Consider the following 26,921-nt stretch of genomic DNA (forward strand, 5'->3'; position numbering starts at 1 on the left):
GTTTTCGGAAAAGACAGACCCCAGACTCAAGAGTCTGAAGGACAACCGGGTCATTGCGCGGTCCCTCGGGATGCACACCCCCGTGACGCAGCGTAGACCCTTTAGGCCACAGCAGCAGCCGTACCGTAGGCCGTTTTTCCCAGTTCCGCCAGCGGCAGGACCCTTACAGGCGCCGCGGCAGGAACGGCAGGCGCAGGCAGTCTGGGAACCAAGGGGGGCAGAACCAAGGCTCCTCGAAACCCCCGCCTGGTCCTAAGCCTTCATTTTGAAGGTGCGCCCGAGGGCGCTGTAGCAGTTTCCCCTATGGATCCTTTCCCCCCGTTTTCAAACCGCCTTTCGTTTTTCCTCCCGGCGTGGTCCCAAATAACATCGGACCGCTGGGTCTTAAACCTGGTGCAGACGGGATACCGCCTGCAGTTTGTTTCGTTTCCTCCTTCCCGCCCTCCTTCCTCGTCCCTCTTCAGGGACCCCTCTCACGAGCAATTCCTTCGACAGGAGGTGCAGACGCTCCTCAGCAAAGGAGCCATAGAGGCGGTTCCGGAAAACGAGAAAGGCAAGGGGTTTTATTCCCGCTACTTTCTGATCCCCAAGGCCAAGGGGGGCCTCAGGCCTATCCTCGACCTGCGAGAACTCAACAAATACCTCGTGAAGTTGAAGTTCCGCATGGTATCCCCTGGGGACCAATTATTCCATCCCTGGATCCGGGAGACTGGTACGCCGCCCTCGACATGCAGGACGCGTATTTTCATATTGCCATTTGGCCGCGCCACAGACGCTTTCTCCGCTTCGTTGTGGGGGCTCTTCATTATCAGTTTGCAGTCCTCCCTTTCGGCCTGTCCACGGCCCCAAGGGTGTTTACAAAATGCATGGCAGTTGTCGTGGCGCATCTTCGACGCAACCGTGTCCACGTGTTCCCTTATCTGGACGACTGGTTGATTCGGGGCACGTCGGAGCAGCAGGTCAGCAGCCATGTCCGCCTGATCACCGCCGTATTTGCAAGTCTGGGCCTCTTGATAAACACAGACAAATCCACTCTGAGGCCCACGCAAAAGGTGGAATTTATCGGGGCGGTCTTGGACGCCACGATGGGCAGGGCCTCGCTGCCTCTGCAACGGTTCCAGACCATGGCGGCGATCGTTCAGCGTTTGCGGTCAGCCCCGTTGACGTCAGTAAGGACATGTCTAACCCTGTTAGGCCACATGGCAGCGTGCACTTTTGTGACCGGCTACGCTCGGCTCCACATGAGGCCTCTCCAGCTGTGGCTTATCAGCCGTTACAGGCCGCAAAGGCAACCTTTAGACATGTTAGTCACAATCCCCCAGAAGGTCTTGGACTCTCTCGGCTGGTGGTTGGACCAGTCCGTGTTATGTGCGGGTCTTCCCTTTCACCCCTCTCAGCCATCGGTATCCCTGACAACGGATGCCTCAGATCTGGGCTGGGGGGCCCACCTGGGGACCCTGCGGACACAGGGCCTGTGGTCCCAGGAGGAGGTGGGGCTCCACATCAACATACGGGAGTTGAGAGCGGTCCGCCTTGCTTGTCAAGCGTTTTGTCATCAGCTTCAGGGTCGTTGTGTCGCCGTGTTTACGGACAACACGACGACGATGTACTATATCAACAAGCAGGGCGGCACCAGGTCCTCCTCCCTGTGCCACGAGGCGATACGTCTCTGGGACTTTTGCGTAGCCCGCTCCGTTCACCTCAGGGCTTCCTTCCTCCCTGGAGTACGGAACACTCTGGCAGATCGACTGAGCAGATCCTTCCTGTCGCACGAGTGGTCCCTTCGCCCGGATGGTCGCTCTCTCTCCATTTTCCGGAGGTGGGGTTATCCCCGGGTGGACCTCTTTGCGTCCAGGGGGAACAGAAAGTGCCCAGCATTCTGCTCCTTTCAGGGCAGGGAACCGGGGTCGATAGGGGACGCCTTCCTCATCCGGTGGTCGACCCACCTGTACTATGCATTTCCCCCGTTCCCTCTAGTCCACAAGGTCCTCCTGAAGGTGCGCAGGGACAAGGCGCTCGTGATCATGGTAGCCCCGGCGTGCCCAGGCAGCACTGGTACACCATGCTGCTGGACTTGGCCATAGCCGACCCAGTTCCCCTGCCCCTTCATCCGGACCTGATTACCCAGGACCACGGGACCCTTTGTCACCCAGACCTGCAGTCGCTGCACCTAGCGGCGTGGCTCCTGCGTGGCTGACTGGCCCAGAGCTGCGATGCTCCACGCCTGTGAGAGAGGTGCTCTTGAGCAGCAGGAAACCGTCCACAAGAGCCACGTATTCAGCGAAATGGAAGCGCTTCTCCTGTTGGTGCGTAGAGAGAAATCTCCGCCCTATGGAAGTTTCGGTTTCCGAAATATTAGACTACGTTTTGTCCCTCAAGGGGCAAGGTCTGGCCTTATCGTCGTTGCGAGTCCACCTAGCTGCTATCTCCACCTTTCACCCGGGTGCGGACGGTCACTCCGTTTTTTCCCACCCGACGGTGTCGAGATTCCTTAAAGGGCTGGAACGTTTATTCCCTAACGTCCGTCCCCCTGCTCCCACCTGGGATCTTAACCTGGTGTTGTCCCGACTCATGGGGCCCCCCTTTGAGCCGTTAGCTACTTGCTCCCTGCTCTACCTCTCTTGGAAAACTGCCTTTCTAGTGGCTGTCACCTCAGCTAGACGGGTGTCGGAGCTCCGAGCTCTTGTGGTAGACCCCCCATATACGGTCTTCCACAAGGACAAGGTGCAGCTGAGACCACACCCTGCTTTTCTGCCCAAGGTGGTCTCAGCCTTCCATGTCAACCAAGAGATTTTCCTTCCGGTTTTTTCCCAAAACCTCACTCCTCAGGCAGGGAGCAGCAGCTCCACTCGCTGGATGTCCGTAGGGCTCTCGCGTTCTACATAGACAGGACTAAGCCCTTCCGAAAATCCCCCCAGCTTTTCGTGGCGGTAGCAGATCGTATGAAAGGTCTTCCTATCTCCTCCCAGAGGATATCCTCTTGGGTTACGTCCTGTATCAGGACTTGTTATGACTTGGCCCATGTCCCTGCGGGCCGTGTGACTGCGCATTCTACCAGGGCGCAGGCGTCATCGCTGGCTTTCCTAGCCCGTGTGCCCATCCAGGAAATCTGTCGGGCAGCGACCTGGTCATCGGTCCACACTTTGCTTCCCACTACGCCCTGGTCCAGCAGTCGAGGGAGGATGCGGCCTTCGGAACTGCGGTGCTCCGGGCCGCGACTTCTCACTCCGACCCCACCGCCTAGGTATGGCTTGGGAGTCACCTAACTGGAATGGATGTGAGCAATCACTCGAGAAGAAAAGACGGTTACTCACCTTTGTAACTGTTGTTCTTCGAGATGTGTTGCTCACATCCATTCCACACCCGCCCTCCTTCCCCACTGTCGGAGTAACCGGCAAGAAGGAACTGAGGAGCGGGCGGGCCGGCAGGGGTATATATAGAGCGCCATGGCGGCGCCACTCTAGGGGGCGACCTGCCGGCCCACTGGAGTTGCTAGGGTAAAAAAGTTTCCGACGAACGTGCACGTGCGGCGCGCACACCTAACTGGAATGGATGTGAGCAACACATCTCGAAGAACAACAGTTACAAAGGTGAGTAACCGTCTTTTATCACTGTTCTGAGTGTCTTACTTGTTATCCTCTTTCTGGTAACTCACAGTGCAAGGCCAGCATGATCTTGTCATAAACCTGACTGGAAACCTTACCCTTCCCTTCTGTTTCCTATTGTTAAAGTCTTTGCATTGGAAAGCTGTAAACAAAGTCTGATGTCCAAGAGAAACTTCACAGAAAGTGAGGAGAAATGCATTGTTGCTCCTTGGCTGTGACCAAGTCTTTGATAGAAATATATGGCCTACAAGTACTTCCCTTCAGGGCAGGGGGTGGGGAGAGCAGCTGTAAGGGCTTTCCTGCAGGGAAATGGCTTTTGGTTAATTTAGAAAGGGTAAAAGTCCCATCTTCCCCCGATACATGTATCAGCAGAATAGAAACAGAATGCATGCAGGCATTCTGGACCAGGGAATTCAGGGTGTTCTTTGGAAACCAGGCCAGTGGAAACCAGAGGCTTTTCTTGTGGCTAGAGCCCCCTAGGCAGTAACTTTGTGGTGGGGGCAGGGTTGCAAGCAGTGACCCCTATCTGAGGGACACAAGCAGGAGTTGGGTCCTGCCCTCTCTGGAACCACAAATGTCAGAGGAGCAGGCAGCCAGTGAGTTCCCCACTTTCCTGAGGGCAGTGATGCTCAGTATTCAGGCTTCTGCCCTGGGTGGCGGGCAGCAGGCTATGGTCTTGGGATTTTGGGCTGTGGTCTGACCCCCTGCATCACCCCTGGCTCCCACTGCCTCCCCATCCCTCCATCATCCCTGGCCCCTGCTGTCTCCCTACTCACCTCCCCATCCAGGGCTTAATTTGAGCCCTGGTTTGCCAGGGCTGAGTAAGTCTGTTGTGAAAAGTGATATTAACAAACATACAAATATTACTTTTCACAGCAGCAGCAAAAGAAACAAGAACAACAAAAGACAAGCATGTGCACAGCACCTTATTTGTGTTTCTATTCTGTTTAGATCCAGTAAAGAATAGAAATAACTGTACATTATTTTTATTATTGAGTTTGCTAAAAACCTCTACATAAATAAATTATGGACATGGATCTGTATGTATTTATTTGTTTTTCCTGAAGTTAATTAAGTATTTTAGGAAAAATTGTCAGAGCAGCCACTAGCAAGAGTTGGTGGCCCACCTTTGAGGCCACCAAAAATTTTGTTGTGAGAACCCTTTCGGGCAGTAAGGTATTGAGGACATATAGAACAGGGTTTGAGCTATTTTATTCTCTCACAAGGACCTTCTAGGTAGTCATAAATGCTGTGCTTTCTCTGCCTCTAAGGCAGTTGAACCAATTCCAGCACCACTTAGTAGAGGGGCTGACAGTCAGAGATGCTAGTGAAAGCAGCTGTCTTCCCTATCCAGGTGCCAGGGCTTCTCCATGGAACAGGGCAGGGATCCATTCCCACACCTAGGGGCCTGCTACTGCTGCAGCACTTTTAAACATCAAAACTATGGAGGGACTGACTGTGTAGCCCAGAGTCAGTGCTCTGCATAGCCACTTTCCAAGTCTTTCTGCTCTTCTCCAGTCTGGCAGGGGCTGGGAGCGTCTCTAGGTTTAATGGTGACCATAGTAATAATTGTATACCACCTGCTAGCCCAGGATCTCAGAGCACTTTACAGGTCCCTTGTGAGGAAGGTAAGGATGAACCAGACATGGACACTGAAACACAGAAAATTAATTTACCCAAAGTTACACAGCAAGTCAGTAGCAGATCCCAAGTATTTAACCGTATCTAATGACTCCTAATCTTTTGTTTTAAGTGCTAACTGACACTTCTTGACAACACACACAGCTTTGGGTGCAAAAGGAGAGCATAGGAAGGACCTCAGGTCTCCAGCAGGTGCCTGGAGGGCGGGTACTTATGTAGTTGAGTGTTTGTTAGATTAGGCATGATACTACTACAAACGATGACCCCCTCTTCCGGAGTTAAAATTTGAGTCCCCTGCTAACCAAGTAATGTCACCAAACCTGTGCTGGTCAAAATTTTCCTTGTTAAGATAATGCTTTACTGCAAACCCTTATTAAAGTCGGGTCCTAGCATCAAAGGTTAAAATACAAATGTCCTTCATCGAATCCTAAACCAAAAAAGATCTTTTTCTGTACACAAAATATTGCTAATTTGCTTTTTTCACAACAATAAATCCAGCGTAGCCATGTGTAAGTAAGGCTTTAATGGCTAATAACTATTACGCCTATCATGCAAGAAGTCTTCTTGAGAAGCAACACCCAGGACTGAATCCAGTCCAGTGGCAAATGAGTCCCTTTGTGTAGTGACAACTGAATGTAGTCTGGAGCTTTGGTAGAAAAGTGTCCGTCTGTATTCTAATTGTTTTGCACACCAACAAAATGTAACTAGCCAAATGTCAAAGCAACTGCAGCAGCATGATCTTTGTCTCTTGTGTGCTCATCACTTTACTCTTCACACTTTTTATATTCATATATGTTTGTGGGATTTGTGAACTCCTGCCCTTGAATATGGAATGAAATATCACTGAGTATCTTGCTTCCATCTTTGACATTATACTGGGTTTTTTCCTCCTCCTCCTCTAGTCTAAAGAACTACAAATAAAGAAGCAGTTTCAGGACACATGCAAGATCCAAACCAGACAGTACAAAGCACTGCGAAACCACCTCCTGGAGACCACACCAAAGAGTGAACACAAAGCTGTCCTGAAACGGCTCAAAGAAGAGCAGACCCGGAAACTGGCCATCCTAGCTGAGCAGTATGATCACAGCATCAATGAAATGCTCTCAACACAAGCTGTGAGTTGCCTCGAGACCTAGTATACATGTGCTCAGCCCAACATGTCAGTTTGCATTTTGACCTGTAGTCACCCTGGCAACAGGGTTGTTTTCTTCCTTTGCCACACATGCAGCACCCAGATTCAGATCCCAGACTTAGTCCTTCTCATGTGGGGAGGGTAGCTCAGTGGTTTGAGCATTGTCCTGCTAAACCCAGGGTTGTTAGTTCAGTCCTTGAGGGGGCCACTTAGGGATGTGGGGCAAAATCAGTACTTGGTCCTGCTAGTAAAGTCAGGGGGCTGGACTCCATGACCTTTCAAGGTCCCTTCCAGTTCTAGGAGATAGGTATAGCTCCATATATTTTTAATACTGCAGAAGCAGCCTTCAAATCCGGAGGCAATACTCGTTGTGTAAGTGGTTTTAGGCTGTTGAGCTGTGCTGCTACTTACTGTTCTGCATTGGCAGGGATGTGCTCTAGAGCCCTTTCCCGTCTCTAACTAGGATTCTGTGCAACCCGCTTGTAACTCTGCATTGGAAATATGGCATTCCATTAAGCCACTTGTATGCAAGAGAGGAGAACAAATGTTTTCCCTCGTACAGTGTGTCACGAGTGGCTATCCCACAGTGAAACATCTCTATTGTCTTCCTCCTGACAGCTGCGTTTGGATGAGGCACAGGAAGCAGAGTGCCAGGTTTTGAAGATGCAGCTGCAGCAGGAACTGGAGCTGCTGAATGCATATCAGAGTAAAATCAAGATGCAGGCTGAGGCCCAGCATGATCGGGAGTTGCGTGAACTGGAACAGAGGGTGTCCCTTCGCAGGGCCCTCCTGGAGCAGAAGGTAAAGGCAGCTGAGGGGCCTTGGGAGCAGCAGTCAGCACTGGCCATGTTCCGAGAGTTTGACTGTGAAAATCTAACGTTAACAGGACAATGCTATAATACTGGATTTGACCCTTCCCTGGGTTCTCTCACTTGGGAGGCAAAATGGCATCATACTAGTCACTGGTGGAGTTCCTCTTGTCCCATCACTGATAGCGATAGGGAGAATGGGGTCCTGGTCTGCCCAGGGTGACAGTGCTATGGCACATTGTAGGGTTGAGGTGCAGTGTGCCTGGACCTGGGGTGGTGAAAGGGGAGCCCTTTGTATTGAACTTCATGACCACCTCCTCCTCCTGGCTGGACTGCAGGGCTAATGGAGGGGAGGCTGCTGTGATGGTGAGTCTTTAGGTAGAAGGGGAAAAGCAATGTTCTCTCCATTGTCCCTCGGCAGTGGATTCTCTCTCCAAGTGCAGGAGAGGGAAGATGTAACACAGCAAAGTAGAGTTTCTACAAGTTTCTCTGGTATCAGGAATAATGACCTTGAAGTAAAAGGGGTAGAGTGCACCAGCACAGATTTGTGATGGGGTGCGGCCCTAAACAGAAATGTTTGTTCTGTGCAGCTTCACTCCATTTAAAGTCTATGAAGACCCAGCTGTGATACCTCCGTACAATGACTTTGATTAAAGTTAGACAGCCATTGAGAAGAAACATGGTAGTCAAATCATAGTTAAAAAGTCCAGAGGCCTGACCCTAATCCCATTGCAAGTTGGAGCAGCCAGAAACAAAAACAGAGACTATCCACTGAGCTCCAGAGCTTGGTTTAGAATTGCTTACCCGTACCAAGCATGCCTCCCTGTGCTACACCAGATCTGTGTTGTGAAACTGTGTGTTGTCACAGCATAATAAGCATGTCACAGCAAAGGGAAATATGCTCCTGGCCTCCATCCTGCAGAATTTCCCCTTTTGACTTACCCCCACGGGGTGTCAGACATCGGAACTTTGATCTTGACCAACAATAAATACATTTGTGGCCTAGAAGTAAGTTATACTTGCTTGCTTCTCCCAGAGCTTAACCAATGTATGTTCAGCCAGTGAAGACCGCTCCTCTGCCTTATGCTGCTTCATCTAATGGGCAGTGGGGAAACTAGTCTAAGAAAGCTGCATCTTCTACTAACCCATGGCTCTTTTGCAGGTTACTGAATCTTCACAAGTGGCTACGTCTGTGAAAACTAAGTTACTGCATAGGATTTTCTGGTGTAATATATGCCTCTAAACTTCAGTGTTACATTTATTTTATTCCCATTAAAATGTCAGTTTGAAAAACTAAGAATTTACAACGCAGCAATAAACTTAGAACCTGCTTTAGAATAAATGTTGTATTGTAACTACTGCTACCTGGTGACGCACTTTGAGATGTGTCGTTTGGAAGCGTGTGTAATAGTCTATCGCTAGTCCCTTGGTTTTGTGGGTGCAGTTCGGATGTGTTCTGATGTTGCATTACGCATAACCAAGAGAAATTCTGGCATCAAGTTACATTAGAGACTGAAATTAGGCCAGTGATTTAAAGGAGCCCAGGTTAGCCAAAAATAAATTCAATGCAAAGTATTCATTATGGTCCTGATCCTCCTTGAGTGGGAGGTCCCTGTGAATTGGCTTTTGGCCTCAATTATGATGAGAGGAAGTTTAACACATCTCCATTCAGGGGTCCTTTTGCTTTGGCTTCTCTTGTCAGAACTGTTCTCAGGGCCAAGAGACCGTGCACTGTTTTTTTTTAACTGATGTGCCTCTGTCCAGTGATGTGTTCAGACTTTAATGTCACTTACAGTAGGGTCGTAGCAACAAAATTAAGTGGTTCAAACAGCAAGAGGCTGTATGCCACAGACATGCACAATGCATGTAATTAACAGCTAGCAGAGAAACTCAAAGCTTGAGATGATAATGAGGCTGCATTTCTTGGAGTTACTGCTGATTAGTGGCCACCTAGGGGAAAAAAACAGGCCCCATGTGGAGTAAATGGGAATGTGCTGTTTCTCAAAGGATTGTCCTTTCAGGTGTTGTGGGCTGTCTTGAACCTTTTGATGCACAGCGATGTGATACAATGTGTCCACATGCAGGCTCACTGAAGCTTTGACTTAGGACTGGAGACAAGTGTCGATTGTAAAATGCCTGTGTATTTTTATTGGTTGTCTCTAGCAAAGTACATAGAGCTGTGGCCTTTCCCAGCATAGTGCTATTTATTGTCTGATGGTGCCCCTCACGCTAGCAATTGAGCAGTGTAGGTGGCTTGGATGAAGGCAAAGGCATATACACAGCCAGACTCCTCAGCTGCCGTTTTCCAAAATGGTGTACGTTTCCTCAAGCGTCAGTAATGAGCTTTGCCCTGTACACGAGAGAGAGTCGCTGCTCTGAGGAGTGTACGTTCTGAAGATTTAGATGTATATTGTGCTTCCCATGCAGCTTCTAGTACCTCACCCAACAAGGTGCCCTCTGAATCTCTCAGTCATCTCTAGGTGATGTGGCTTTAACGCAATGAAATGTACATGTGCAACTGAATTGTATCTAAGTTCTGTTTATTAACTTTCAACCTTCATGATGGCATCACCTGCGGTGTTACACATCTCTATTATGTTGTATTTAAGGCAATGTTACTTCTGAAATAGAAATAGACTTTGCATTGATTATAGTAGTTTGAGCAGGGTCTGGGAAACCTTGCTAAGCACAAATGCAAACAATTGTGAGTAAATAGATTGATTAAGGATCCTGAATATTCGTGTTTCACAAAATAGTGTCGTTCTTCCCTAGCATTTGCTGTCAGCCAGCTGCTCTGTGGCTTTTAGGCAGAGTGAGCAGGCTGCCTGCCTAGCTTTTACCTGGCTTAAGCCTTACCTAAGCACTGCTTCTCAAAGTAAGGTGACCAGACAGCAAGTGTGAAAAATCAGGATGGGGCTGGGAGGTAATAGGAGCCTATATAAGAAAAAGACCCAAAAATCAGGACTGTCCCTATAAAAGCAGGACATCTGGTCACCCTATCTCAAAGCAGCAAGTGAAGGAAGGCAGCATCTCAAACCCCAAATGGTGGAGGTGATGACTCATGCTGAAGCAGATTGTTTCCTGAATTCTAGATTAAACTACTGTACATATTCCCTGATTAAATGCCTTGAGAATGCTTACAAGCAAATGAGTGTTAATATCCCGCACTTGGAAGCACTGGGACCTCTCTGGGGTGAGAGAGATTGTCCCATGTCAGAGTGTTGTTGCTGAAAAAACTGGAGAAGTCAGCACGCAAACAAAGTTCAAGCAGAATCTGTTGCTGTTTTTTTCCTTCCCTTCATTCTTTGTGACCAAGCCCAATAATGGCTCTTCGGTGGCATGGAGAAATAATGGAGCAATTCTTTGATCTGAGTGTTTAACCCCAGGAATTTCAACAAGAGGAAATAATAAATCGCAGGCCAAAATTCACCCATCAGGAGGCCTGTGCACCATATTCCCTGTGCCTAAATACCTAATGTTGATGCCTTGCACAAGGGCCATTAAAAAGTGATTTGGGATGTTCTTACTGGAGAGAGACAGGGTCGTATCAAGAGCTGGAGACGCTCCCAACTCAGTTGGTCATTTGCAAATCATCCAGCTAATAATCTGGCCAGAATGCAGATATCTCCACTTATGTTACTGTTTTGGTTTTGAAGAGGGAAGAAGCCCCATTGCTCACATGTAAGAGAGAGCAGCAGTGTAATGAGACATTAGAAACCAATTTAAGAAAGGAGTAAGGTCAAAGTGATGAACATAAGCCAAAGCCAATTGGAAGATTGTCTATGAAGGGGAAACCAGGCAGGTCTGTTAGTAAATTGCCAATCTGGAGGAGAGTTGTGGTCACTAGGTTCAGACCAGTTGGTGTTGCACTGACAGGTGACTGATGACCATGCAGTCATTCTGCTCGAAGCACCTTGTCTCTAGGTCAGAGTGTGTCAGCAGATTTCGCTGCTGCATCTTAGATTTGAAGTATGAGCTTCTGAAGACATAGCTGCAATTTTGGATTTGAATCCCAAAAGCCCCGATGTAATGTGTGAAACACCAGGAAATAGGATGGTGGATCTCCGCAAGCCTGGGTTTCAGCCCTGCTGTCCAGCCCCTCTTACTTTTCTGTGCACAGGTCCACGTGTCCAAGAAACCCCAGATTGTTGTTTTGCATTCATAATGGAGAGTGTGCATGTGACCTGTGCAGTTGATCTAATCTTTGGTTAAACAGCGAAGGCACGGATACTATAAACTCACCATTGCAATGAACCCGGGTACGCTTGCTGTGTCTCTAAAGGTGTGCTGCTGCTGCTACAGACTCCCTTTTCTCTTTCCTTCCCTCAGATTGAGGAGGAGATGCTGGCATTGCAGAACGAGCGCACCGAACGGATACGAAGCCTGCTGGAGCGTCAAGCCCGCGAGATCGAAGCCTTTGATTCAGAAAGCATGAGGCTAGGTTTCAGTAACATGGTTCTGTCTAATCTCTCCCCCGAGGCGTTCAGCCACAGCTACCCGGGAGCTTCTGGCTGGTCCCACAATCCTACTGGGGGTGCCGGACCTCACTGGGGTCATCCCATGGGTGGCCCACCACAAGCTTGGGGCCATCCAATGCAAGGTGGACCCCAGCCATGGGGTCACCCCTCAGGGCCCATGCAAGGGGTACCTCGAGGTAGTGCTATAGGGGTCCGCAACAGCCCCCAGGCTCTGAGGCGGACTGCTTCTGGGGGACGGACGGAGCAGGGCATGAGCAGGAGCACAAGTGTTACTTCACAAATATCCAATGGTTCACACATGTCTTATACATAACTTAAACAAGAACTGAAGGTGGCAATTCCACTGGAGCTGTCTGCCAACAGAAACTGCCTACAGATACGTCCCAGCAGCCTCCTCAGTGCGGGACTGCAGTGGGATGCTGGGTGAACGTGGAGTATTGTATTCATTTTGTAAAGCACTCTGTTTTGTGTTTACTAACTGGGATGTCATAGTATTTGGCTGCAGGGTTTGGTTTTTTTAATTTTTATGTTTTAGGGGGGTACTGGGGAGGGGATCTAAGACATATATGCAACTAGTCAGAGAAGTTGTCTGTTGGATATGGCATTAAAGCTGCACAGGGGCCTCAGACTGCTTTCATCACCCCATCCCTACAGAGCGGTGGGAAGAGTTCAAACCTTAACAGCCACCCGAGCAGACCGGGGGGCTGAAATAAGTCACTATCTGGTGAAGGAGCAGCTGTATTTTCTCCCCATTGTTTATCATGAAATTGGCCACCTTTCTAGGTGTAGCCTCAGGAGGAGTGGGATCAAAGGAACCGTAGGTGAGGTAGAGGGGCAAGAGGAAAGGCTTTGCCGCTGAGATGAGAGGGATCAGCACAAACCCTTGCCACCCAAGTGCACGCTCTCTGTTCCACTAAGAGGTGAGCCTTCTCCCAGGGCATAGGGCAGCTTCCTGGGCACCACACTGGTAAATGTGTGTGCAGGGGGAGGTCTGGAAATGTTTACAATCCAGCCTAGCATCTTGGCACTCCCCTAGCTGTGCTGGTGGCAGGGATGTCGTGCTTTGGAGGAGCTGGGAAGAAGAGCATAAATAGTGCACTTGTCTGGCTAATACTGTGACATCTCACCTTAGCTAAGCATTAGAATAATTCCTGGAGCCCTAAATAGTTCTTTTGCTCTGTTCTTCAGAAACCTTGGACTTCTAGCCAATCAATCTGAAATGCCAGAGGTATTTTGAAAGATGCCATAGTCACAAAATGCCATTGATCAGGGTTTTCATTACTACACTACATACACCAATTTATTACCTTTTGGCTTGTTGCAATTTCCTGTTTACATGTCGAGTGTAGCCAACTGTTTAAATGTTTAGTTGCCATAGTGTACCAGGAGGAGCTGAGCCAATGACTCTTTACCAGCTCCTGACTAACCTACATCACCACTGTAGATCTTGCTGCATGTCAGGCTCCTTTCTATTATTTTGGTTGCTGCAGTACTTCACAACTTTACAGGCCATTGAGACCTTGTGATCGTTTGGCAGCATGTCACACCACGTGTAGGAAGCACTATTTCCAGACGGCTCTTATCAGAGCTGCTGTATTACTGAAAGGGAGCAAAAGAGGTTGGGAAGTAAATTTAAAAAATTTAAATTAAAAAGGTCAGGGAGTCTGAAAGCAGTGGAGGAATGACTTTTGTGGCTACGTCTTGATCCTTAATGCTGGAAGTGGGAGGTGTTGTGAAAGCCGAGTCCCAATGGTGGGGAGTTCTGGGCAGGTCAGCACCATGAGATTCAGAGGAGAGCAGGTAGATTAAGCTTGGTTTGAGGTAAAGATTTTCTTCCTGGGGACTGACCAGCCAGAGTTCTTTGTAAATGACTTTCCTTGCACACTAATCATCTTGAAGAAAACACTAGCTGCTAACTCTAGGATTTGCCTTTAGCATGTTTATAGGGCTCAAAAGCAAGGTTTTCAGAACGTTTGTCGTGTGACATATTTATACAGAAATACTCCAGTGTCTCGCTGCTGTTCAGTTTTCTCAACAGTGTGACATTCGTTTGTTAACTAAATTAAAATCCACTCCAGATCCTTAACTCTTAGCCAGTGTCTGGTGAATCCAAACTTCAGGATTTCCAGTGTCTTGGTAGATCATATCACTCGGAGCAAAGATGGACACTGTACCAAAATACGTTTGATTAACTCTTTGGCAGGGTCTGGTAGTATTAGCAGTGAACGCAGAAGTTTGGGATGAGGTGGTGGAGCCACTGGGGAATATTCCCGTTGGTTACCCTGTAGGACAGGTATGTTTGGGACAAAGATGAACTCTCTGACCCGCTATTCCCCTTGAAACACATCTCTATGTGGGATGGATGTTTTCTCTTTTAGCTGTTCTTTTGCATTAAAACATGCAAATGAAATTAAGGAAAATCGCTTTCATTTTCCTGTTTTAAGAAAAAAAAAAATCAAAAGCCAAAACCCTCTATTGGATCTTACCGCCTTGGTGTGGAGGGTGTATCCAGAGCATGGTGCTAATATGCAATGTTTCGGAGTTCTCACCTTCTCAGAATCCCAGACAGCAGCAGTGATCGGCACTCTACTTCAAAATTCAGGGGGTTCATTCTTTTGCTTCTGTTATGGTTTGAATTTGGCCAAAATCTCTGGCTTAAATTGAGCTACTTCAAGAAGAGTTCCCTCAAACCGCTATTTGTGTAATGTAAAGCATGAGTAAGTGCTGGACCCAAATATTGGCTTTTTTGTATCCAAAAGAATTGTGTAGTAACCATTTTTACATGTATATCATGTGCAGACCTGGACTATTCCAATGAGTTAATATTTTAATTAAAATAGTTTGCAAAAACTGATTCAGATCAACCTTGTCTAAATGTGTGTGTCTCTGTGTGTACATGTGGGGAGCAGAAGCTACCTTCCAACTGAGTTTGATCTCAAGAGATGTCTCCCAATTACTCAGTTGTTGTAATCTGTGGGAATCGCTTCATATTGTGTAGTGGAGGTATACTGAGGACATAAATTAGTGTAGCTATAATGTATATGTTATAGATATATATATCACATAAATATCTTTGTGAGATATATGTATAAATATCAAATCAAAATAGTCCAGAGACGCAAACACTTTCTGAATCAGTTTGCAAACTCCATTTTTAAAAATTAAAACTAACTACTCCACATTGTCCTGTACTCGTCCGCCCCCTCACACCACCACCGCCACACTAGTGTACCCATCTGTCCTCTCACACGCCGCCGTGCTGTACTGTACTCCCACCTCCTGACGCTGTGCTGTACTGACCCCCCCGCCCCCCCACTGCCGCTGCGCTGTACTGTACCCCTCTGCCCCTTCACACTGCCATCACGCTGTACTGTAACCCCCCACCCCCTCACACCACTGCACTGCACTGTACCCACCCCCTCATGCCGCCATGCTGTACTGTACCCCTCTGCCCCTTCACACTGCCATCACGCTGTACTGTACCCCCCCACCCCCTCACACCACTGCACTGCCCTGTACCCACCCCCTCACGCCGCCGTGCTGTACTGTACCCCTCTGCCCCTTCACACTGCCATCTTGCTGTACTGTACCTCCCCACCCCCTCACACCGCTGCACTGCACTGTACTGCACCCACCCACTCATGCTGTCCTGCTGTATTATACCACCCACCCCCTCAGGCCACTGTCGCGCTGTACTGTACCTGCCCGCCCGCCCCCTCACACCACTGTGCTGTCCTGTATCCACCCCCTCACTTACACTCCAACCAGGGCTTTAAAAATATTGTAACCTGTAAATTGTGAAAACTACTCCGTGTCTCAGCAAGATGCTAGTTTTCCATCTTCTATGTGAGGATTAACACTGGGAAAATGGCTCTGTGAATATTACTTTACAATTTTTATGACAGTATTTTAAAATACTGCTGCCAGTCTTGACACACTACAGCATATTATTTCTGTGTGTTTGTTTTTTCCCCTTTGCATAGACTTTAAACTCTGATTAAAGTTAGTCCAGAGGTGCAATAGCAGGAGAGTTGGCATTTTTCAACCTCTTTAATCATATTACACTTCTTTGGTTTTGTTAATTAAAATCAGTGAAAGGGACCACATGTGCTTTATTTGTTGTGGTTTCTGGAAAACAGAGGCCACCTCCCCCATTCCCATTGACTGTGTTGCACTTAATTCCTTGGACACAACATTGGAACTTTCACCGTATTCAGTCTAGCCCTGTAAACTTCCAAGGGGTTGAAAAACAAACACGGTACATACAGTAACAAAACATGAATGGAGAAGTCCTCATGGACATTTCTTATCTAAGTCCTGCCTTGGGGCAGACCTAGAGCTGCTGTACTTTCAATACAGCTGCAGTTAACTTTTTAAGTAGAATGTTGCATGTTGTCAATAAAACCTGCACAGAGAACACAATGGTGGATACTGGAATAATACTGCTTATTATCACAAAGGGGAAAATGACCTGTTGAACTCAAAACCGTGATCCTGTCCACTCTTCATTGGTGAAAATAAATCGTATTATACCAATACCTATTGTTACTCTGTTAAATACGCACATCTCTCTGGAGATCTGTCTAATGGTATCTCATTTGTGTATATGTATATACTCTGTGTGTGTGTGTGTATGCGCGCACACAACTCATGCTGTGCATTTCTGTCAGGGCACTTAGCATTCCCTTAGCTGTTAAGCTGACAGGACAATTTGTGCAGCTGGACTGTGTTAGGGGGAGGATATGAGCAGAAGTGCACAAGGGTTGAATGGAGTGGGCAAGCCCTGGTTTAAATCTTGCCCTGTGTTGTGCAGGATGTTAGAGGGTTCTGTAGCTGCTGCAGGCATGTGAAAGGAGGGAAGAGCGCTCATGAGGGGTGCAGCAAAGTTAGAAGGCAGCGCAGCAAGCAAGTTTGCCTAGCACTAGGGAAGCGGCGTGGGGAGCTACTGGTGCTGTTTGCAGTATGCTTGTAGTCAGTGTGCTGTGAGGAAAGGCAGTGGTATGTAAGAGTGAAATGCTCTGCAGTGGGAGCTCAGAGTCCCTAGGCGCGGTTCATCTCAAAAGATCACAAACCCCATATAGTCGTCATTAACTTTCTACATTTCTGGGGATCGGCTGCCACGAACTATGAACTCTGCACCTTTGTTATTGTTCCATGTGCATTAAGCTAAGGCCAAAACATAAGATAAAACTGTGAATTTACTTCTTACTAGCTCCATTCTTTATCCTTCTCCCCACCCATTCCTTCCAGAGCATGGACACGTGTCTCTAAGTCTGGACAGTGTGCTGGGAACAGCATCATTTTCTTCCTTGATGCAGGTGTGTGTGCCCACGTAATGCTGCAGGCTTCTGAGTGATGGGGTAACAGCTGGACAGAGTCAGCCCTTAGAACCCGATTTTCTAGGTCTGGAAACCTTCAGATTCCTGGCATCTCCTCTCCACCCTTGGATAGCAGCGAGGCGTCTGGCAGTTTGGGGAGAGGTGTCGGTTTCTGCATGTGTCAGGTCAGAGTTGCACATATGAAGGGCATCTCTTTGTTAGTGAGCCTTGTTCCTGCAGTCTCAGACCCCGCTAGCATAACAGCATGCCACACATAAGGTGTCTCTTGGTGGTGTGTACGTACCAAAGGGAAGCCCCCAAACACCTGGTCCTGTGGGTTATAGTTATTCTCCGCAAGGTGGTTCCTTTGAAAGCAGGTTTGTAACCTTTCTTTTTCAGTATCTCCAAGCTTTTGGCTTCCCTACCCTGTCAGCAGGAGTGTCTGTTCTTTTAAAACTGTCCACGCTCCTGGTTTAAAGCCCATGGGACAGTTCCATCCCCGCGCTTCCCTGGACTCCAGTCAGATTGTGAGCCTAGAAGTGGGGTTTGTGTCCTTAAGAAAGGTTGGTGCCTGTAGCAAGAACTTGCGGTTGATGTATGTCTTGCTGTGTTCGTTTGAGTTTGCACTCTCAGGATTCATTTCCATGGGAACCAGTGGAGAAATGTTTGCGAGACTGTGCTGAGGGGTGCAGGGGGCTGTCAGATCTGGGAAGAAGCCAGCTGACTTAGTGGTTTTATTAAAACATTACCCAAAAAAGAGAGAGACGCAGATAACCCTGATTCCTGTTGTGTAACAGAACTCAACCAAGTGGGCCTGACAGGGTCACTCACGTGCCTGGGATACCCTGTTCCCAACCCTTGGCTAAATGCTGGAGGAAGAAAGCCTGGCTCAGCCAGATAGGGCTGGGTAAACAGCAGCAAACAAGCAGCGGACCCAAACTGTGGGCCTCTGGATGCTTGCGCTTTGGAGGTACATTGACCCCACCTGTCTGCCATCTAGCCATGTTCTGTAAATCCGGGGTTAGCCCCTCTGCAGCCACACGCTCAGCCCGGAAGTCTGTTGGTAGACGGGAGGTACCACCACACAATGTGCACAAAATCAGGGGTATCTCCTGTCCCCTTCCTTACCCCTCCTGGTACGGGTACCTCAGAACGGGCACCGTTCGCATTTTCACTGACAATTGGTTTGATGATTGTGAGTGAAAATATTGTAATTATCTGTAAATATGTAGTTAACAAAGTGACCTAGTTTCTGTATTTTTTAAGTTTTTGTACTAAAGTTTATAGCTACAGAATGTGCCAACTAGAGAGGAGGTACTGTCGTTGCCAGTTGTAGCCCAGCCTGCATCTAACCCCTTCAGTTGCCCATGTGACACTAAGGATTCATGCTTAAACGTCGTAAGGGCGGGAATAGGGGGGATGATAAGGAAGAAAAATGGCTTAATTTGCAGTCCAGGTGGAAATGCTTCTGGACCTCCCGAAACAAGATTGATCCATATCTTTTATATTCACCACTTCAGTTAGGTCCCCTGTGTTTTAGATGCGTGTCTAAATGCAAGGTGAGGTGATGTGGCCAGTGCAGAGGATAGAAGTGTTGGCTTGGAGCTTTTTCTGTGGTTGAAACTCACATAAACAAAGCCCAATTTCTCGCTATCCCTTTTATTGTATTTACAGAATTGTACAGAAAATTCATATTCCCCCCACCCCCGAAAAGGTTTTGATGCCAGGATAATCTAAAGAGCATGTAAACTATTGGAGAAGAAATTAATTTTATGAAGCTCGTTGCCTGCTTTTAGTGCCTGTATAACACATTTCTATGGCAACTCAGAGCTCAGCAGAGTTTGGAAATGAGCACGCAGTTGTTAATGAACTGAAGTATGTAATCGCTGCTTTTGCATGGCTTGGCATCAGTGTTAGGCTAGGGCCACCTGAAAGCATTGGAGGCAAATTCTTGATTAGAAATGGTCATTTGCTTAAGTTTAACTCGACTAAATGCATTGCCGAGGCATGGTGTGTTCTCCTGGAAATTGCATGTGGTCAAGGAATGGAATATGCAGAGGTGGGGGACAGTTTTCTGCCATCGAGCAGGATCTCCTTGCAGACTGGTGGGTGGACTCCCACTGCCCTGCAGGCAGATGTTTAGATGGTTGAGATGTAGGCTACAGCTGGCTTGGATTGTAGTTTTTGTTTTCAACACCCATTACTAAATTAGAGAGTCTTTCCCCTTGGATTGCATATGAATGACATAATCTGTCTCACCTCACTTGTCCCACCTTCATGAGTCTCTCATGGCATAGGCAAATCTGCAACCCTGGAATAGCTCTGAGAGCTTGAGGTTCTCAAGAAAAGAAAAATTACCACTAGGGAGAGCAGTCATTGGAAGATGTTTAAGTTTCCCTGGAGGCTGTTGGGTTGTGAACTCTTCAAGACACTGACAGGATCAAAGAGGGGAGGAAATGCGGAGATGGAGATGGAGAGGTGTGGGTGGTGGGTGTGGTTTCTGGCAATCAAAACCACCTGCTTCCTTTCTTCAACCTTTCTTCTTCTCCTAACCCCCTCTCAGCTCTCACCTGAGCTTGCTTGGAAGAGGGACACTTTATTTGACCAAACCAACTCAAATTGGGGGTGGGTCTGATGCAGATACATTAACGCTACCGATCAGATACAGCATTATACCAACTTGAAAATTCTAAATGCTGAAGATGTTTTTATTAACACTCGGGTTGCTACAATTCCTATTTATGTTCTTTCATGGAAGTCATTAACCCATTTAAAACTTACGGCAAACAGTGATGAAATTGCCAGATTACCAGGAGGACGTTAGCTGTCAGAACCCTCTTGGTTTAGTATACAAGAGAGGTAGCATACCATGCGTTATGAGGGGTAGGAGAAGGTTGTGTGAGATATGTATAGTGTATATTTTTAAAAATAGCTTATTGCTTGTATTGTGAAGACTTTAAAGACAAACTTGAGAATTCTAACATAACTATTAACAAATTTAACATAAGTTATCCCACTGGGTTCAGAGCGTCTTGAATGTATAATCTTTTTGTAACCCAGAATGATTTATTCTTCTACCAGTCAGCCAGACATCTTATTTATATGTTTAATTTTGTACATCACTTTCCCTTTTGTTTTCATGATTTCCCGCATGCTTCTGTTTGGTTGGTTGTTTGCACAAGTATTGTGTAAACTAAAAGAAATTTTAACTTGAACCTGGCATTTTTACTTTCTTGGATTTTCTTCCTCCACACTTTTTGGGGGAACCAGGGTGGGGGGTGTATTTTCCATTTGCAGCTTCCAGGTGAATGCCTGGTCTTTTGCCAGTCAGCTGAAAATGCTTCGCTGTCAGTTGCTTTAAAAGAAAATAAAAATGTCACCTTATCAGCTCTAGGTAACGCATGGGGAGGAGGGCAAGTGCACACCTGTAGCTGCACAAATCTGGTGTTGGTTGCAAAATGAAGGCAAAGCTTGGCTGTAACTAGAGAGCTGCAGAGCTGCCACAGGCCCAGCTGCCATGACCGGTGCATGCTCGGTTGGCATGAAGGCTGCAGCGGATAGCCAGGTTCCCACAATGGTAGTGGGAGTTAAAATACCCGTGTCCCTCTCAGCTTCTGCCTCTGGGGTCTTTGTTACACCCCTTGCTGTGTGCCTGCTCACATGTGAGTGGGAAGAGGGATGCTCACAGACACCAAGTAATGTGTTTACTTCTCTTCTCCCTCCCTCCCTTCTCTAAGAACCTTCAGTTCATGACCCACAACTCTTCCCCACGGCCCCAGCCTCTGTCCTTGGCTAGTAGAGGGCTCGTTCATTCTGGGGCATTGGGGGTGAGGTGTAAGCAAGGCCAGGAGCCGGGCATCACTTTATCATGGGTAGTGCTGCCCACGCCATTATACTGAACAGAGGCCTGAGTCTTCCAAGCCCAATTCCTACAGGGGTCAAAACAGGGAAACTGGACTCCTTCCTGCTCATGTTTCTGTTAGCACCAGCTGGGATGGTGAGTCTACAGGTGTGCGTTTTCCTTTTGGTAGAAAATGCCACAAGCACTAACCGATGAGGCTTATTGTACAGTGTATTGTCAGTATTCTGGTATCCTTCTGGTTCAACATACATTAGTGCTCATATATAACCTGTATTAATTGTATAGATTGTGCATTTAAAGCTGTTACCATGTTGTCAGAAAACGAGAGAGGAGAAAATAAGGTCGTATGTAATATTTTGTTTGTAAGTATCCTTTGTAATAGAGCAAAGGAAATGTTAAAAAATCAACTGTAATAAAGTAATTTTAGTATATGGAGAGTCTGCTGCAGGTTTTGAAAGGTGGGATTTAGCCAGGACTCTGGATCTAATGCCACCTCCTGTGGAGAGCGCCCGAGGACCAGGGCGTGGGCTTTGCATCTCCCTGAACACTGTTCCTTCAGCAGCACAGTGCCCTCCCATGGCAGGGGCATGATGGAGATTGCTTTGACCCCGGGGCACTTTCCCACCCCAGCACACTCGGGCTGGCCACTGGGAACCGCATGAGCTAGTGGAGTTTCATAGGATCAGGGGGAGGCTGAGTTAGCCGTGCTCAGCCCTGAGAGTGCAATGCCTGGGCCATTTCCAGGGTGGTGGGAACACACCAGTCATGTCAGCCATGTGGGCTTTCAACAGTCTGTTTCTGTGGGGAGGGGATGACAGGGCCTGTGTGTGCAGTGCCTGCCATGCTGGTGTGAGCGTGCAAGGGGAAGGCTGTGCAACACTGGGTGCTGCTTGTCCTCTAATGGGGGGTGACTGCACAGCGCTGCATGGCCCTTGGACAGCCTCTCCCAGGGACGCTATGGAGAGGTGCTAGACCTGCCTGGTGCTACCTGGTGTAGGACCTCTGCCAGCTGAAGATCTCCTGGAGGTGGCAGGCAGCGGAGGAAACCTCTCTCTTCTGCAGGACGCCCTTCCTGTACCGCTGCAGCCCCTTCAGCCTCTCCTCCGTGCGAAAGAACTCCGCCACGGCTGTGAAGTACTCCAGCGTCACCTCGTGGCTCCAGGAGCAGGGCCCCTCCCTCAGGAAGCCGCAGTGCCCTCCGTGTGGTGTCAGCAGCAAGAAGAAATAGGGGCTGCTGTGGAAGAGCTCCATGGGGAGGGTGTTGGCCGGAGGTCCTCGGACAGGGTCGTCGGCGCTGCAGATGCACAGGACCGGGACGGCTGCCTCATCCACCTCCCGGAGGGGGTCGTTGCGATCCCAGTAAGCGTCCCAGGTGACAGGATGCCTCTTGGTCTGGCAGAAGAGGGTTTCCTCGAATTCCCGGAGTGAGCGGCTCCTGAACAGCCTGCCTGTCTCCACAACCTCTGCCAGCGCGGTGGCATACCTAGGAGGGACAAAGGCAACAGGCAGGGGTGCGGCTCACATGGAGCATGTATCCCCTCCTCATTCACCAGCATATCGCTGCCCCGTGCTGGATGCTATCAGATTTTACAAGTGTTTCACGCTGGAGACGCGTGTCCATGGCTGCCATTGCTGGCTAGTGGCACTGTCCTGCGGCGGTTCTGGGGTACGAGCCCCTGAATCCCACTTCCAGGGCCTAGTCTGTTTGGCTTGGTGGGGGCCTGAAGCCACAACATGGCAGGGGTGCTAGAGACCATGGTGATGGGCACGTTACAAATGCTTGGCTAGGCCATAGTGTCTGTGTGCATCTGCCCCTGCGTTTGTGACACACCCAGTTTGCACAAGGCCTTTGAACTCTTCACACACCCTCCCCGGGCCCCACCCGGAGGAGCTGGGTGCAGCTGGGTCCAGGGAGCCCTGTTGCTAGCCTGTCCCACCCAGACCTACAGCCAGTTAGCGCTGTGGGTGCACGTGGCCATTTAATGTCTCTGCTTTCGCAGTCCCTGCCTGTTCAGACCAGAAGGGCCCCATGGCAGCTGTTGTTGGGGCAGGGCTGGCCTGGGGGCTCTGTGGGTCCAGCCCTTCCCTGCTGCAGGAGAGGAGGCGAATTTCTTGCTCATTTGTCGTTTTGGTCACTTTGGTTGGAAACCATAGCAACGAGGAGAATCCTAGCACCTGGCCTCCTGTCCAGGGCTCTGGTTTCCATGACAGCAGGCTGAGGCTGCTGCAGCATTTCAGCGTGGGAGTTGGAAAGCGGGCAGGCCATGCTGTGCGTGAGGAACCCCGCAATCACCCCAGGGCGAGCATGGCACCCAATGCGCTACCCCTAAGGACTGGACATCCCTGGCTCCCACACGCAGGGCACAGGGCGACGGACCCCGGGCAGCCCAAGACAGTAACAATCCAGTTCTGGAGCACAAGAGTCCCCCTGCCTCTGGGCTGGGCTCCCGAGCATGGCTTTCTCCCTCCCCAGGGTACTGGGGGGTGGTGACTTTCCTTCCTTCCCCGAGCTGGCCCAGTGGCATCCCTAGCACTGCCCGAGGTAGCACCTGGGGCCATTGGACTTCTCCATGTTCCTGGAATTGTCCATTGATGGTCCCCAGGCTGCACTGCAGCTGGGCTTTCTCGCTAGGACCGGGGAAGGGGGGCACTCAGGGTAATGAGGTGCAGACAGGCATCACCACCCCAGACTGGCCAGGGGAAGCCGAGGTCCAAGGGGGTCCTGCTGCCATTCTGAAGCTGCTTGCCTTGACTCTCCTAGAAGGGAGGATTGTGTGATGGTGTGGCTGGTGTGTCTGCCCTTACCCAGCACATCCAAGCCTGCTCTACACACTATCTCCCGGGATACCTCAGTTGTGGTGTCACTTTGGTTTCAGCTCTGGTGTGGACACAGTTCTACAGGGGTCACGGTGTCTTACACCTGTAGCTTATCCCCCTCCCCTATGGGACTAGCTGGGCTGGTGCAAAGCACCTTCGTACCTGGGCGGGGCCATACCGTTGTACCCAGCTGGGTGCCAGGAGCCTGCAGCGGGGTGTGGCTGGGCTGAGCAGGTTACCCCAGGGCAGATCTATCTCCACGGAGAGCTCAGCGGTGGTTTCTGGGCAGAGGTAAAACTTCAGCAGAGCTACTTCAAACTCAGGCAGGCTGGTGGGTATCGTCCTGGGCCTCGCTAAGGCAGTGACCTTAGCTTCCCTTGCCCAGCCAGACTCTTCCCTTGCTGCCCCGCTCCAGGGAGTTTTGACAGAAGCTTTTAAATTGGGTCCAGGGCATTTCTAATGTGCCTGTCGGTGTTGGAACGCGGTGACTTTGCTTTTAACAATCCCCTCAACACACGCCTGCTGCTGGAGCTGGGGGGCTCCCCACTTGCTCCCATAGCCCCCACAAAGCATGCGGCACAGAGCGTGTAGCAGGGTTGTCAGCTGACCCCTCGCAGGGCTGCACTCAGGAACTGTGGTGTTGAGCTGCTCTCATCTGTTGGGGCTCCCGCCTGCTCTCTCCAGCTAACTGCACAGCCTCTGCATGTCTCACCCCCGGGCCACACATCCAGCAGCTCCGGCCAGGCCTGAGTCAACGTGGGTGTGAAAGTGCTGGTTGGTGCTGGGCAAGTTTCCCGTGCGCTGACCTGCCAGTGCCCCTCAATTCTAATCTGCAGCCCCTGGCTACCCCACCCCTGGGATCCCAAAATCTAACCCTGCTTTGCCCCCATGCCACCTCAGCTCTGCCAAACTCTGTTCCTGTTCCTGCCGCCCCGGAGTGCCGTATGCCTGCCCCTCAGCCTGAAGAAGTGCAGCCGAGAGCAGGGAAGGAGCTCGGGAAAGTACTCACCTGCTGAGGCCTCGTTCTGGTGCAGGAGTCAGACTCCACTCATACAGCCAGGGGCACCCGGTCCTCCAGCCACTCCTGGCACCTGAACACGGGCGAGATGCAAGCCGCTGCAGCCAGGTAGCTGGAGGAGCCACACTCTCCCAGGTAGGAGAGGAGGCAGGCCTGAGCCTGAGCCCTCGCTCACGGCGCAGAGCGAGGAACCTGGCTGCCGCACACGGATATATGTCACTGCCTCCTTGAGGTCGGCTGGGTCCCCGAAGGCCTGCAGCTTCAGGCTGGCGAGCGGGCTGCCGTTGTGTCCCCTTCGGTTGAAGATGACGGGCTTGTAGCCCTGCTCCAGGGCCAGCAGGCAGAGGTGCAGGACGCCCCTGGTGACCTTCCCGGAGGCATTGGGGAGGACAAGCAGCACCGGGGGGCTGCCAAAGGCAGTGGTTGCTCTACTCCTCTTGCCGGTGCCACGGGGCCCCACGACCCAGTCCAGGGCAACCAGGCCCCCGTCAGCCAGCTGTAGGAGCTCCCGGGCCAGCTCTGGCTGGTGGGCAGGGGGGAAGAGGAGCTGGAACGTGGTCTGGAGCTTAGCCAGGTCCTCCACAGCCAGCGCCCGCTCTGCAGGGCAGTGCCCCCGTCGCGAGGCTCCGCAGCAGGCTCTGGGCCAGGGCGGAGGATTTGCAGATGAGCCTGCAGTGCCCTGCCCCAGGCCCCTCCTCCCCAATGACATTGTTCCACATCTTCTTCCTCGCTGCACCCCCTGGTTCCCGCTAGGGAGCAAGCTGCCCCTACCTGGCCCCCAGAGCTCCGTGGCTAGGAGGCAGAGAGGGCTAAAGCCAAGACCCAGGCCGCAAGGCTCCCTAGTGCCAGCATGAGGTGCCTCGCCCAGCTGGGGAAAAAGTGTCTCCCGGAGCCCCCTGCCTGGGCTCCACATCGGCCCCCCTCGTTACTTAGCAAATAATAGATTTGTTTGAGGGCGAGTGCGCCGATTGGATGGGGGTTGTGCAAGCGTTAACCCTTCCCCTGCCGGGCGCTCTCACCATGGCCCTGGCTAGCTGCCTTGAGGATCCTCTCTCCAGCTGGGGGTCGAGGGGTGGCTGGGGAGGGGTCTCCTGGTGCACTGGCCTTTCCCTGTACCTGGAGCAGGTCTGGGGGGGTCTGCACTCATAGGCAGGGACATCAGGCCTTGAATAACCTGCCCCTCCCCAGGCTGATCTGTGGTGTGGGGCTGGCGCCTGCCCTCCAGGGCCTATGTACTGCACAGGGCCCTCAGCCTCGTTCCACACCAGCTGGGGGAGCAGAGAGCTTGCCCCGTTCTCCTGCTCGCCCCCTGCCCCCACATGGTGCCACACTCATGCAAAGAATGAGCGGCTCAGTTCCTGGGGTGGATGAGCAGTGCAGACGCCTGGCCATGCCGAGCTGCTGCTGGAGCCCTGGAGGTGCCAGGTGCCCAGCTGGAAGCAGGGAATGGGGCTCCCACAGGAGTGAGCAGGCGAAGTGCGTTGACCTGGGCACACTGGAGTTCAGGTGAGATGAGAGCATGTTTCTTCCGACCTAAACCCGCTGCTGGGCTGCAGGCACAGAGCAGACGTCCTGCCTCACAGCCGGGCTGCAGGCACAGAGCAGACGTCCTGCCCCACAGCCGGGCTGCAGGCACAGAGCAGACGTCCTGCCCCACAGCCGGGCTGCAGGCACAGAGCAGACGTCCTGCCCCACAGCCGGGCTGCAGAGGGGAGGGTTTTGCAGGGAGAGGTCTAGGCTGCTGGGAATTTTCCATAGCAAAGCACTCTGCATCTCCCCCCTCCCCCCCGCCCCCAAACAGCGCAGAAATGGAGCCATTACACCCTGTACCAGCCCTGCAGGCCCTCGAGCACCATGACCACTCCCAGCACTGTGCGTGTAATTCACCCCCCTCCTGTTCCCTCCACCACACACCCCACGGGAGGAGGGGCAGGCCCTTCTTCCGGGTGTGCTTTAAGTCCCAAAGCTGCACTCGGTGCTGGCGGGTGCCTGTTGTCTCAGGCTGTGAAGCTGCCCTTTGCCCCTTCCTTTTCTCTTGCCCTGGGCCCCGAGCGAGGTCTGTGTGTGCCAATCAGTGGGGCACTCTGCACACAGACCCCGTCCTCCCTGAGCCTCGCACGGCAGCGCCTGGGGGGCTGTGGGCAGGGAGGATTCTTTTCTGTCTCTCTGGGTCAGGAAACCCCCTCTGGCAACCGGCAGGGCTGGGGAAGGTGAAAGGCTGCTGGGGCCGGGGGCTGCTCA

At 50.6% G+C, this 26,921-nt stretch overlaps 2 protein-coding genes across 2 annotated transcripts in view; one reads left to right on the forward strand and one right to left on the reverse strand.

The window, feature by feature from the left end:
• Positions 1–20,394, forward strand: part of TAOK1 (TAO kinase 1) — a 120,345-nt gene extending 99,951 nt beyond the window's left edge. The window contains exons 18-20 of the mRNA XM_030537144.1: positions 6,149–6,361; positions 6,997–7,179; positions 11,517–20,394. Of these exons, the coding sequence (XP_030393004.1) occupies positions 6,149–6,361; positions 6,997–7,179; positions 11,517–11,978 (858 nt within the window). The 3' untranslated portion in view covers positions 11,979–20,394. The remainder of the gene's footprint in view (positions 1–6,148; positions 6,362–6,996; positions 7,180–11,516) is intronic.
• ABHD15 (abhydrolase domain containing 15) lies at positions 20,300–25,590 on the reverse strand. The gene is given in 8 exon segments (XM_030537145.1): positions 20,300–22,328; positions 24,672–24,733; positions 24,735–24,827; positions 24,829–25,250; positions 25,253–25,286; positions 25,289–25,428; positions 25,431–25,487; positions 25,490–25,590. Coding segments are annotated over 8 exon segments (1,350 nt in total). The 5' UTR covers positions 25,533–25,590; the 3' UTR covers positions 20,300–21,829.
• Positions 25,591–26,921: the final 1,331 nt, after the last annotated feature.

Source organism: Gopherus evgoodei, chromosome 17 (genome assembly GCF_007399415.2).
Source record: "Gopherus evgoodei ecotype Sinaloan lineage chromosome 17, rGopEvg1_v1.p, whole genome shotgun sequence".
Classification (NCBI taxonomy): domain Eukaryota; kingdom Metazoa; phylum Chordata; order Testudines; family Testudinidae; genus Gopherus; species Gopherus evgoodei.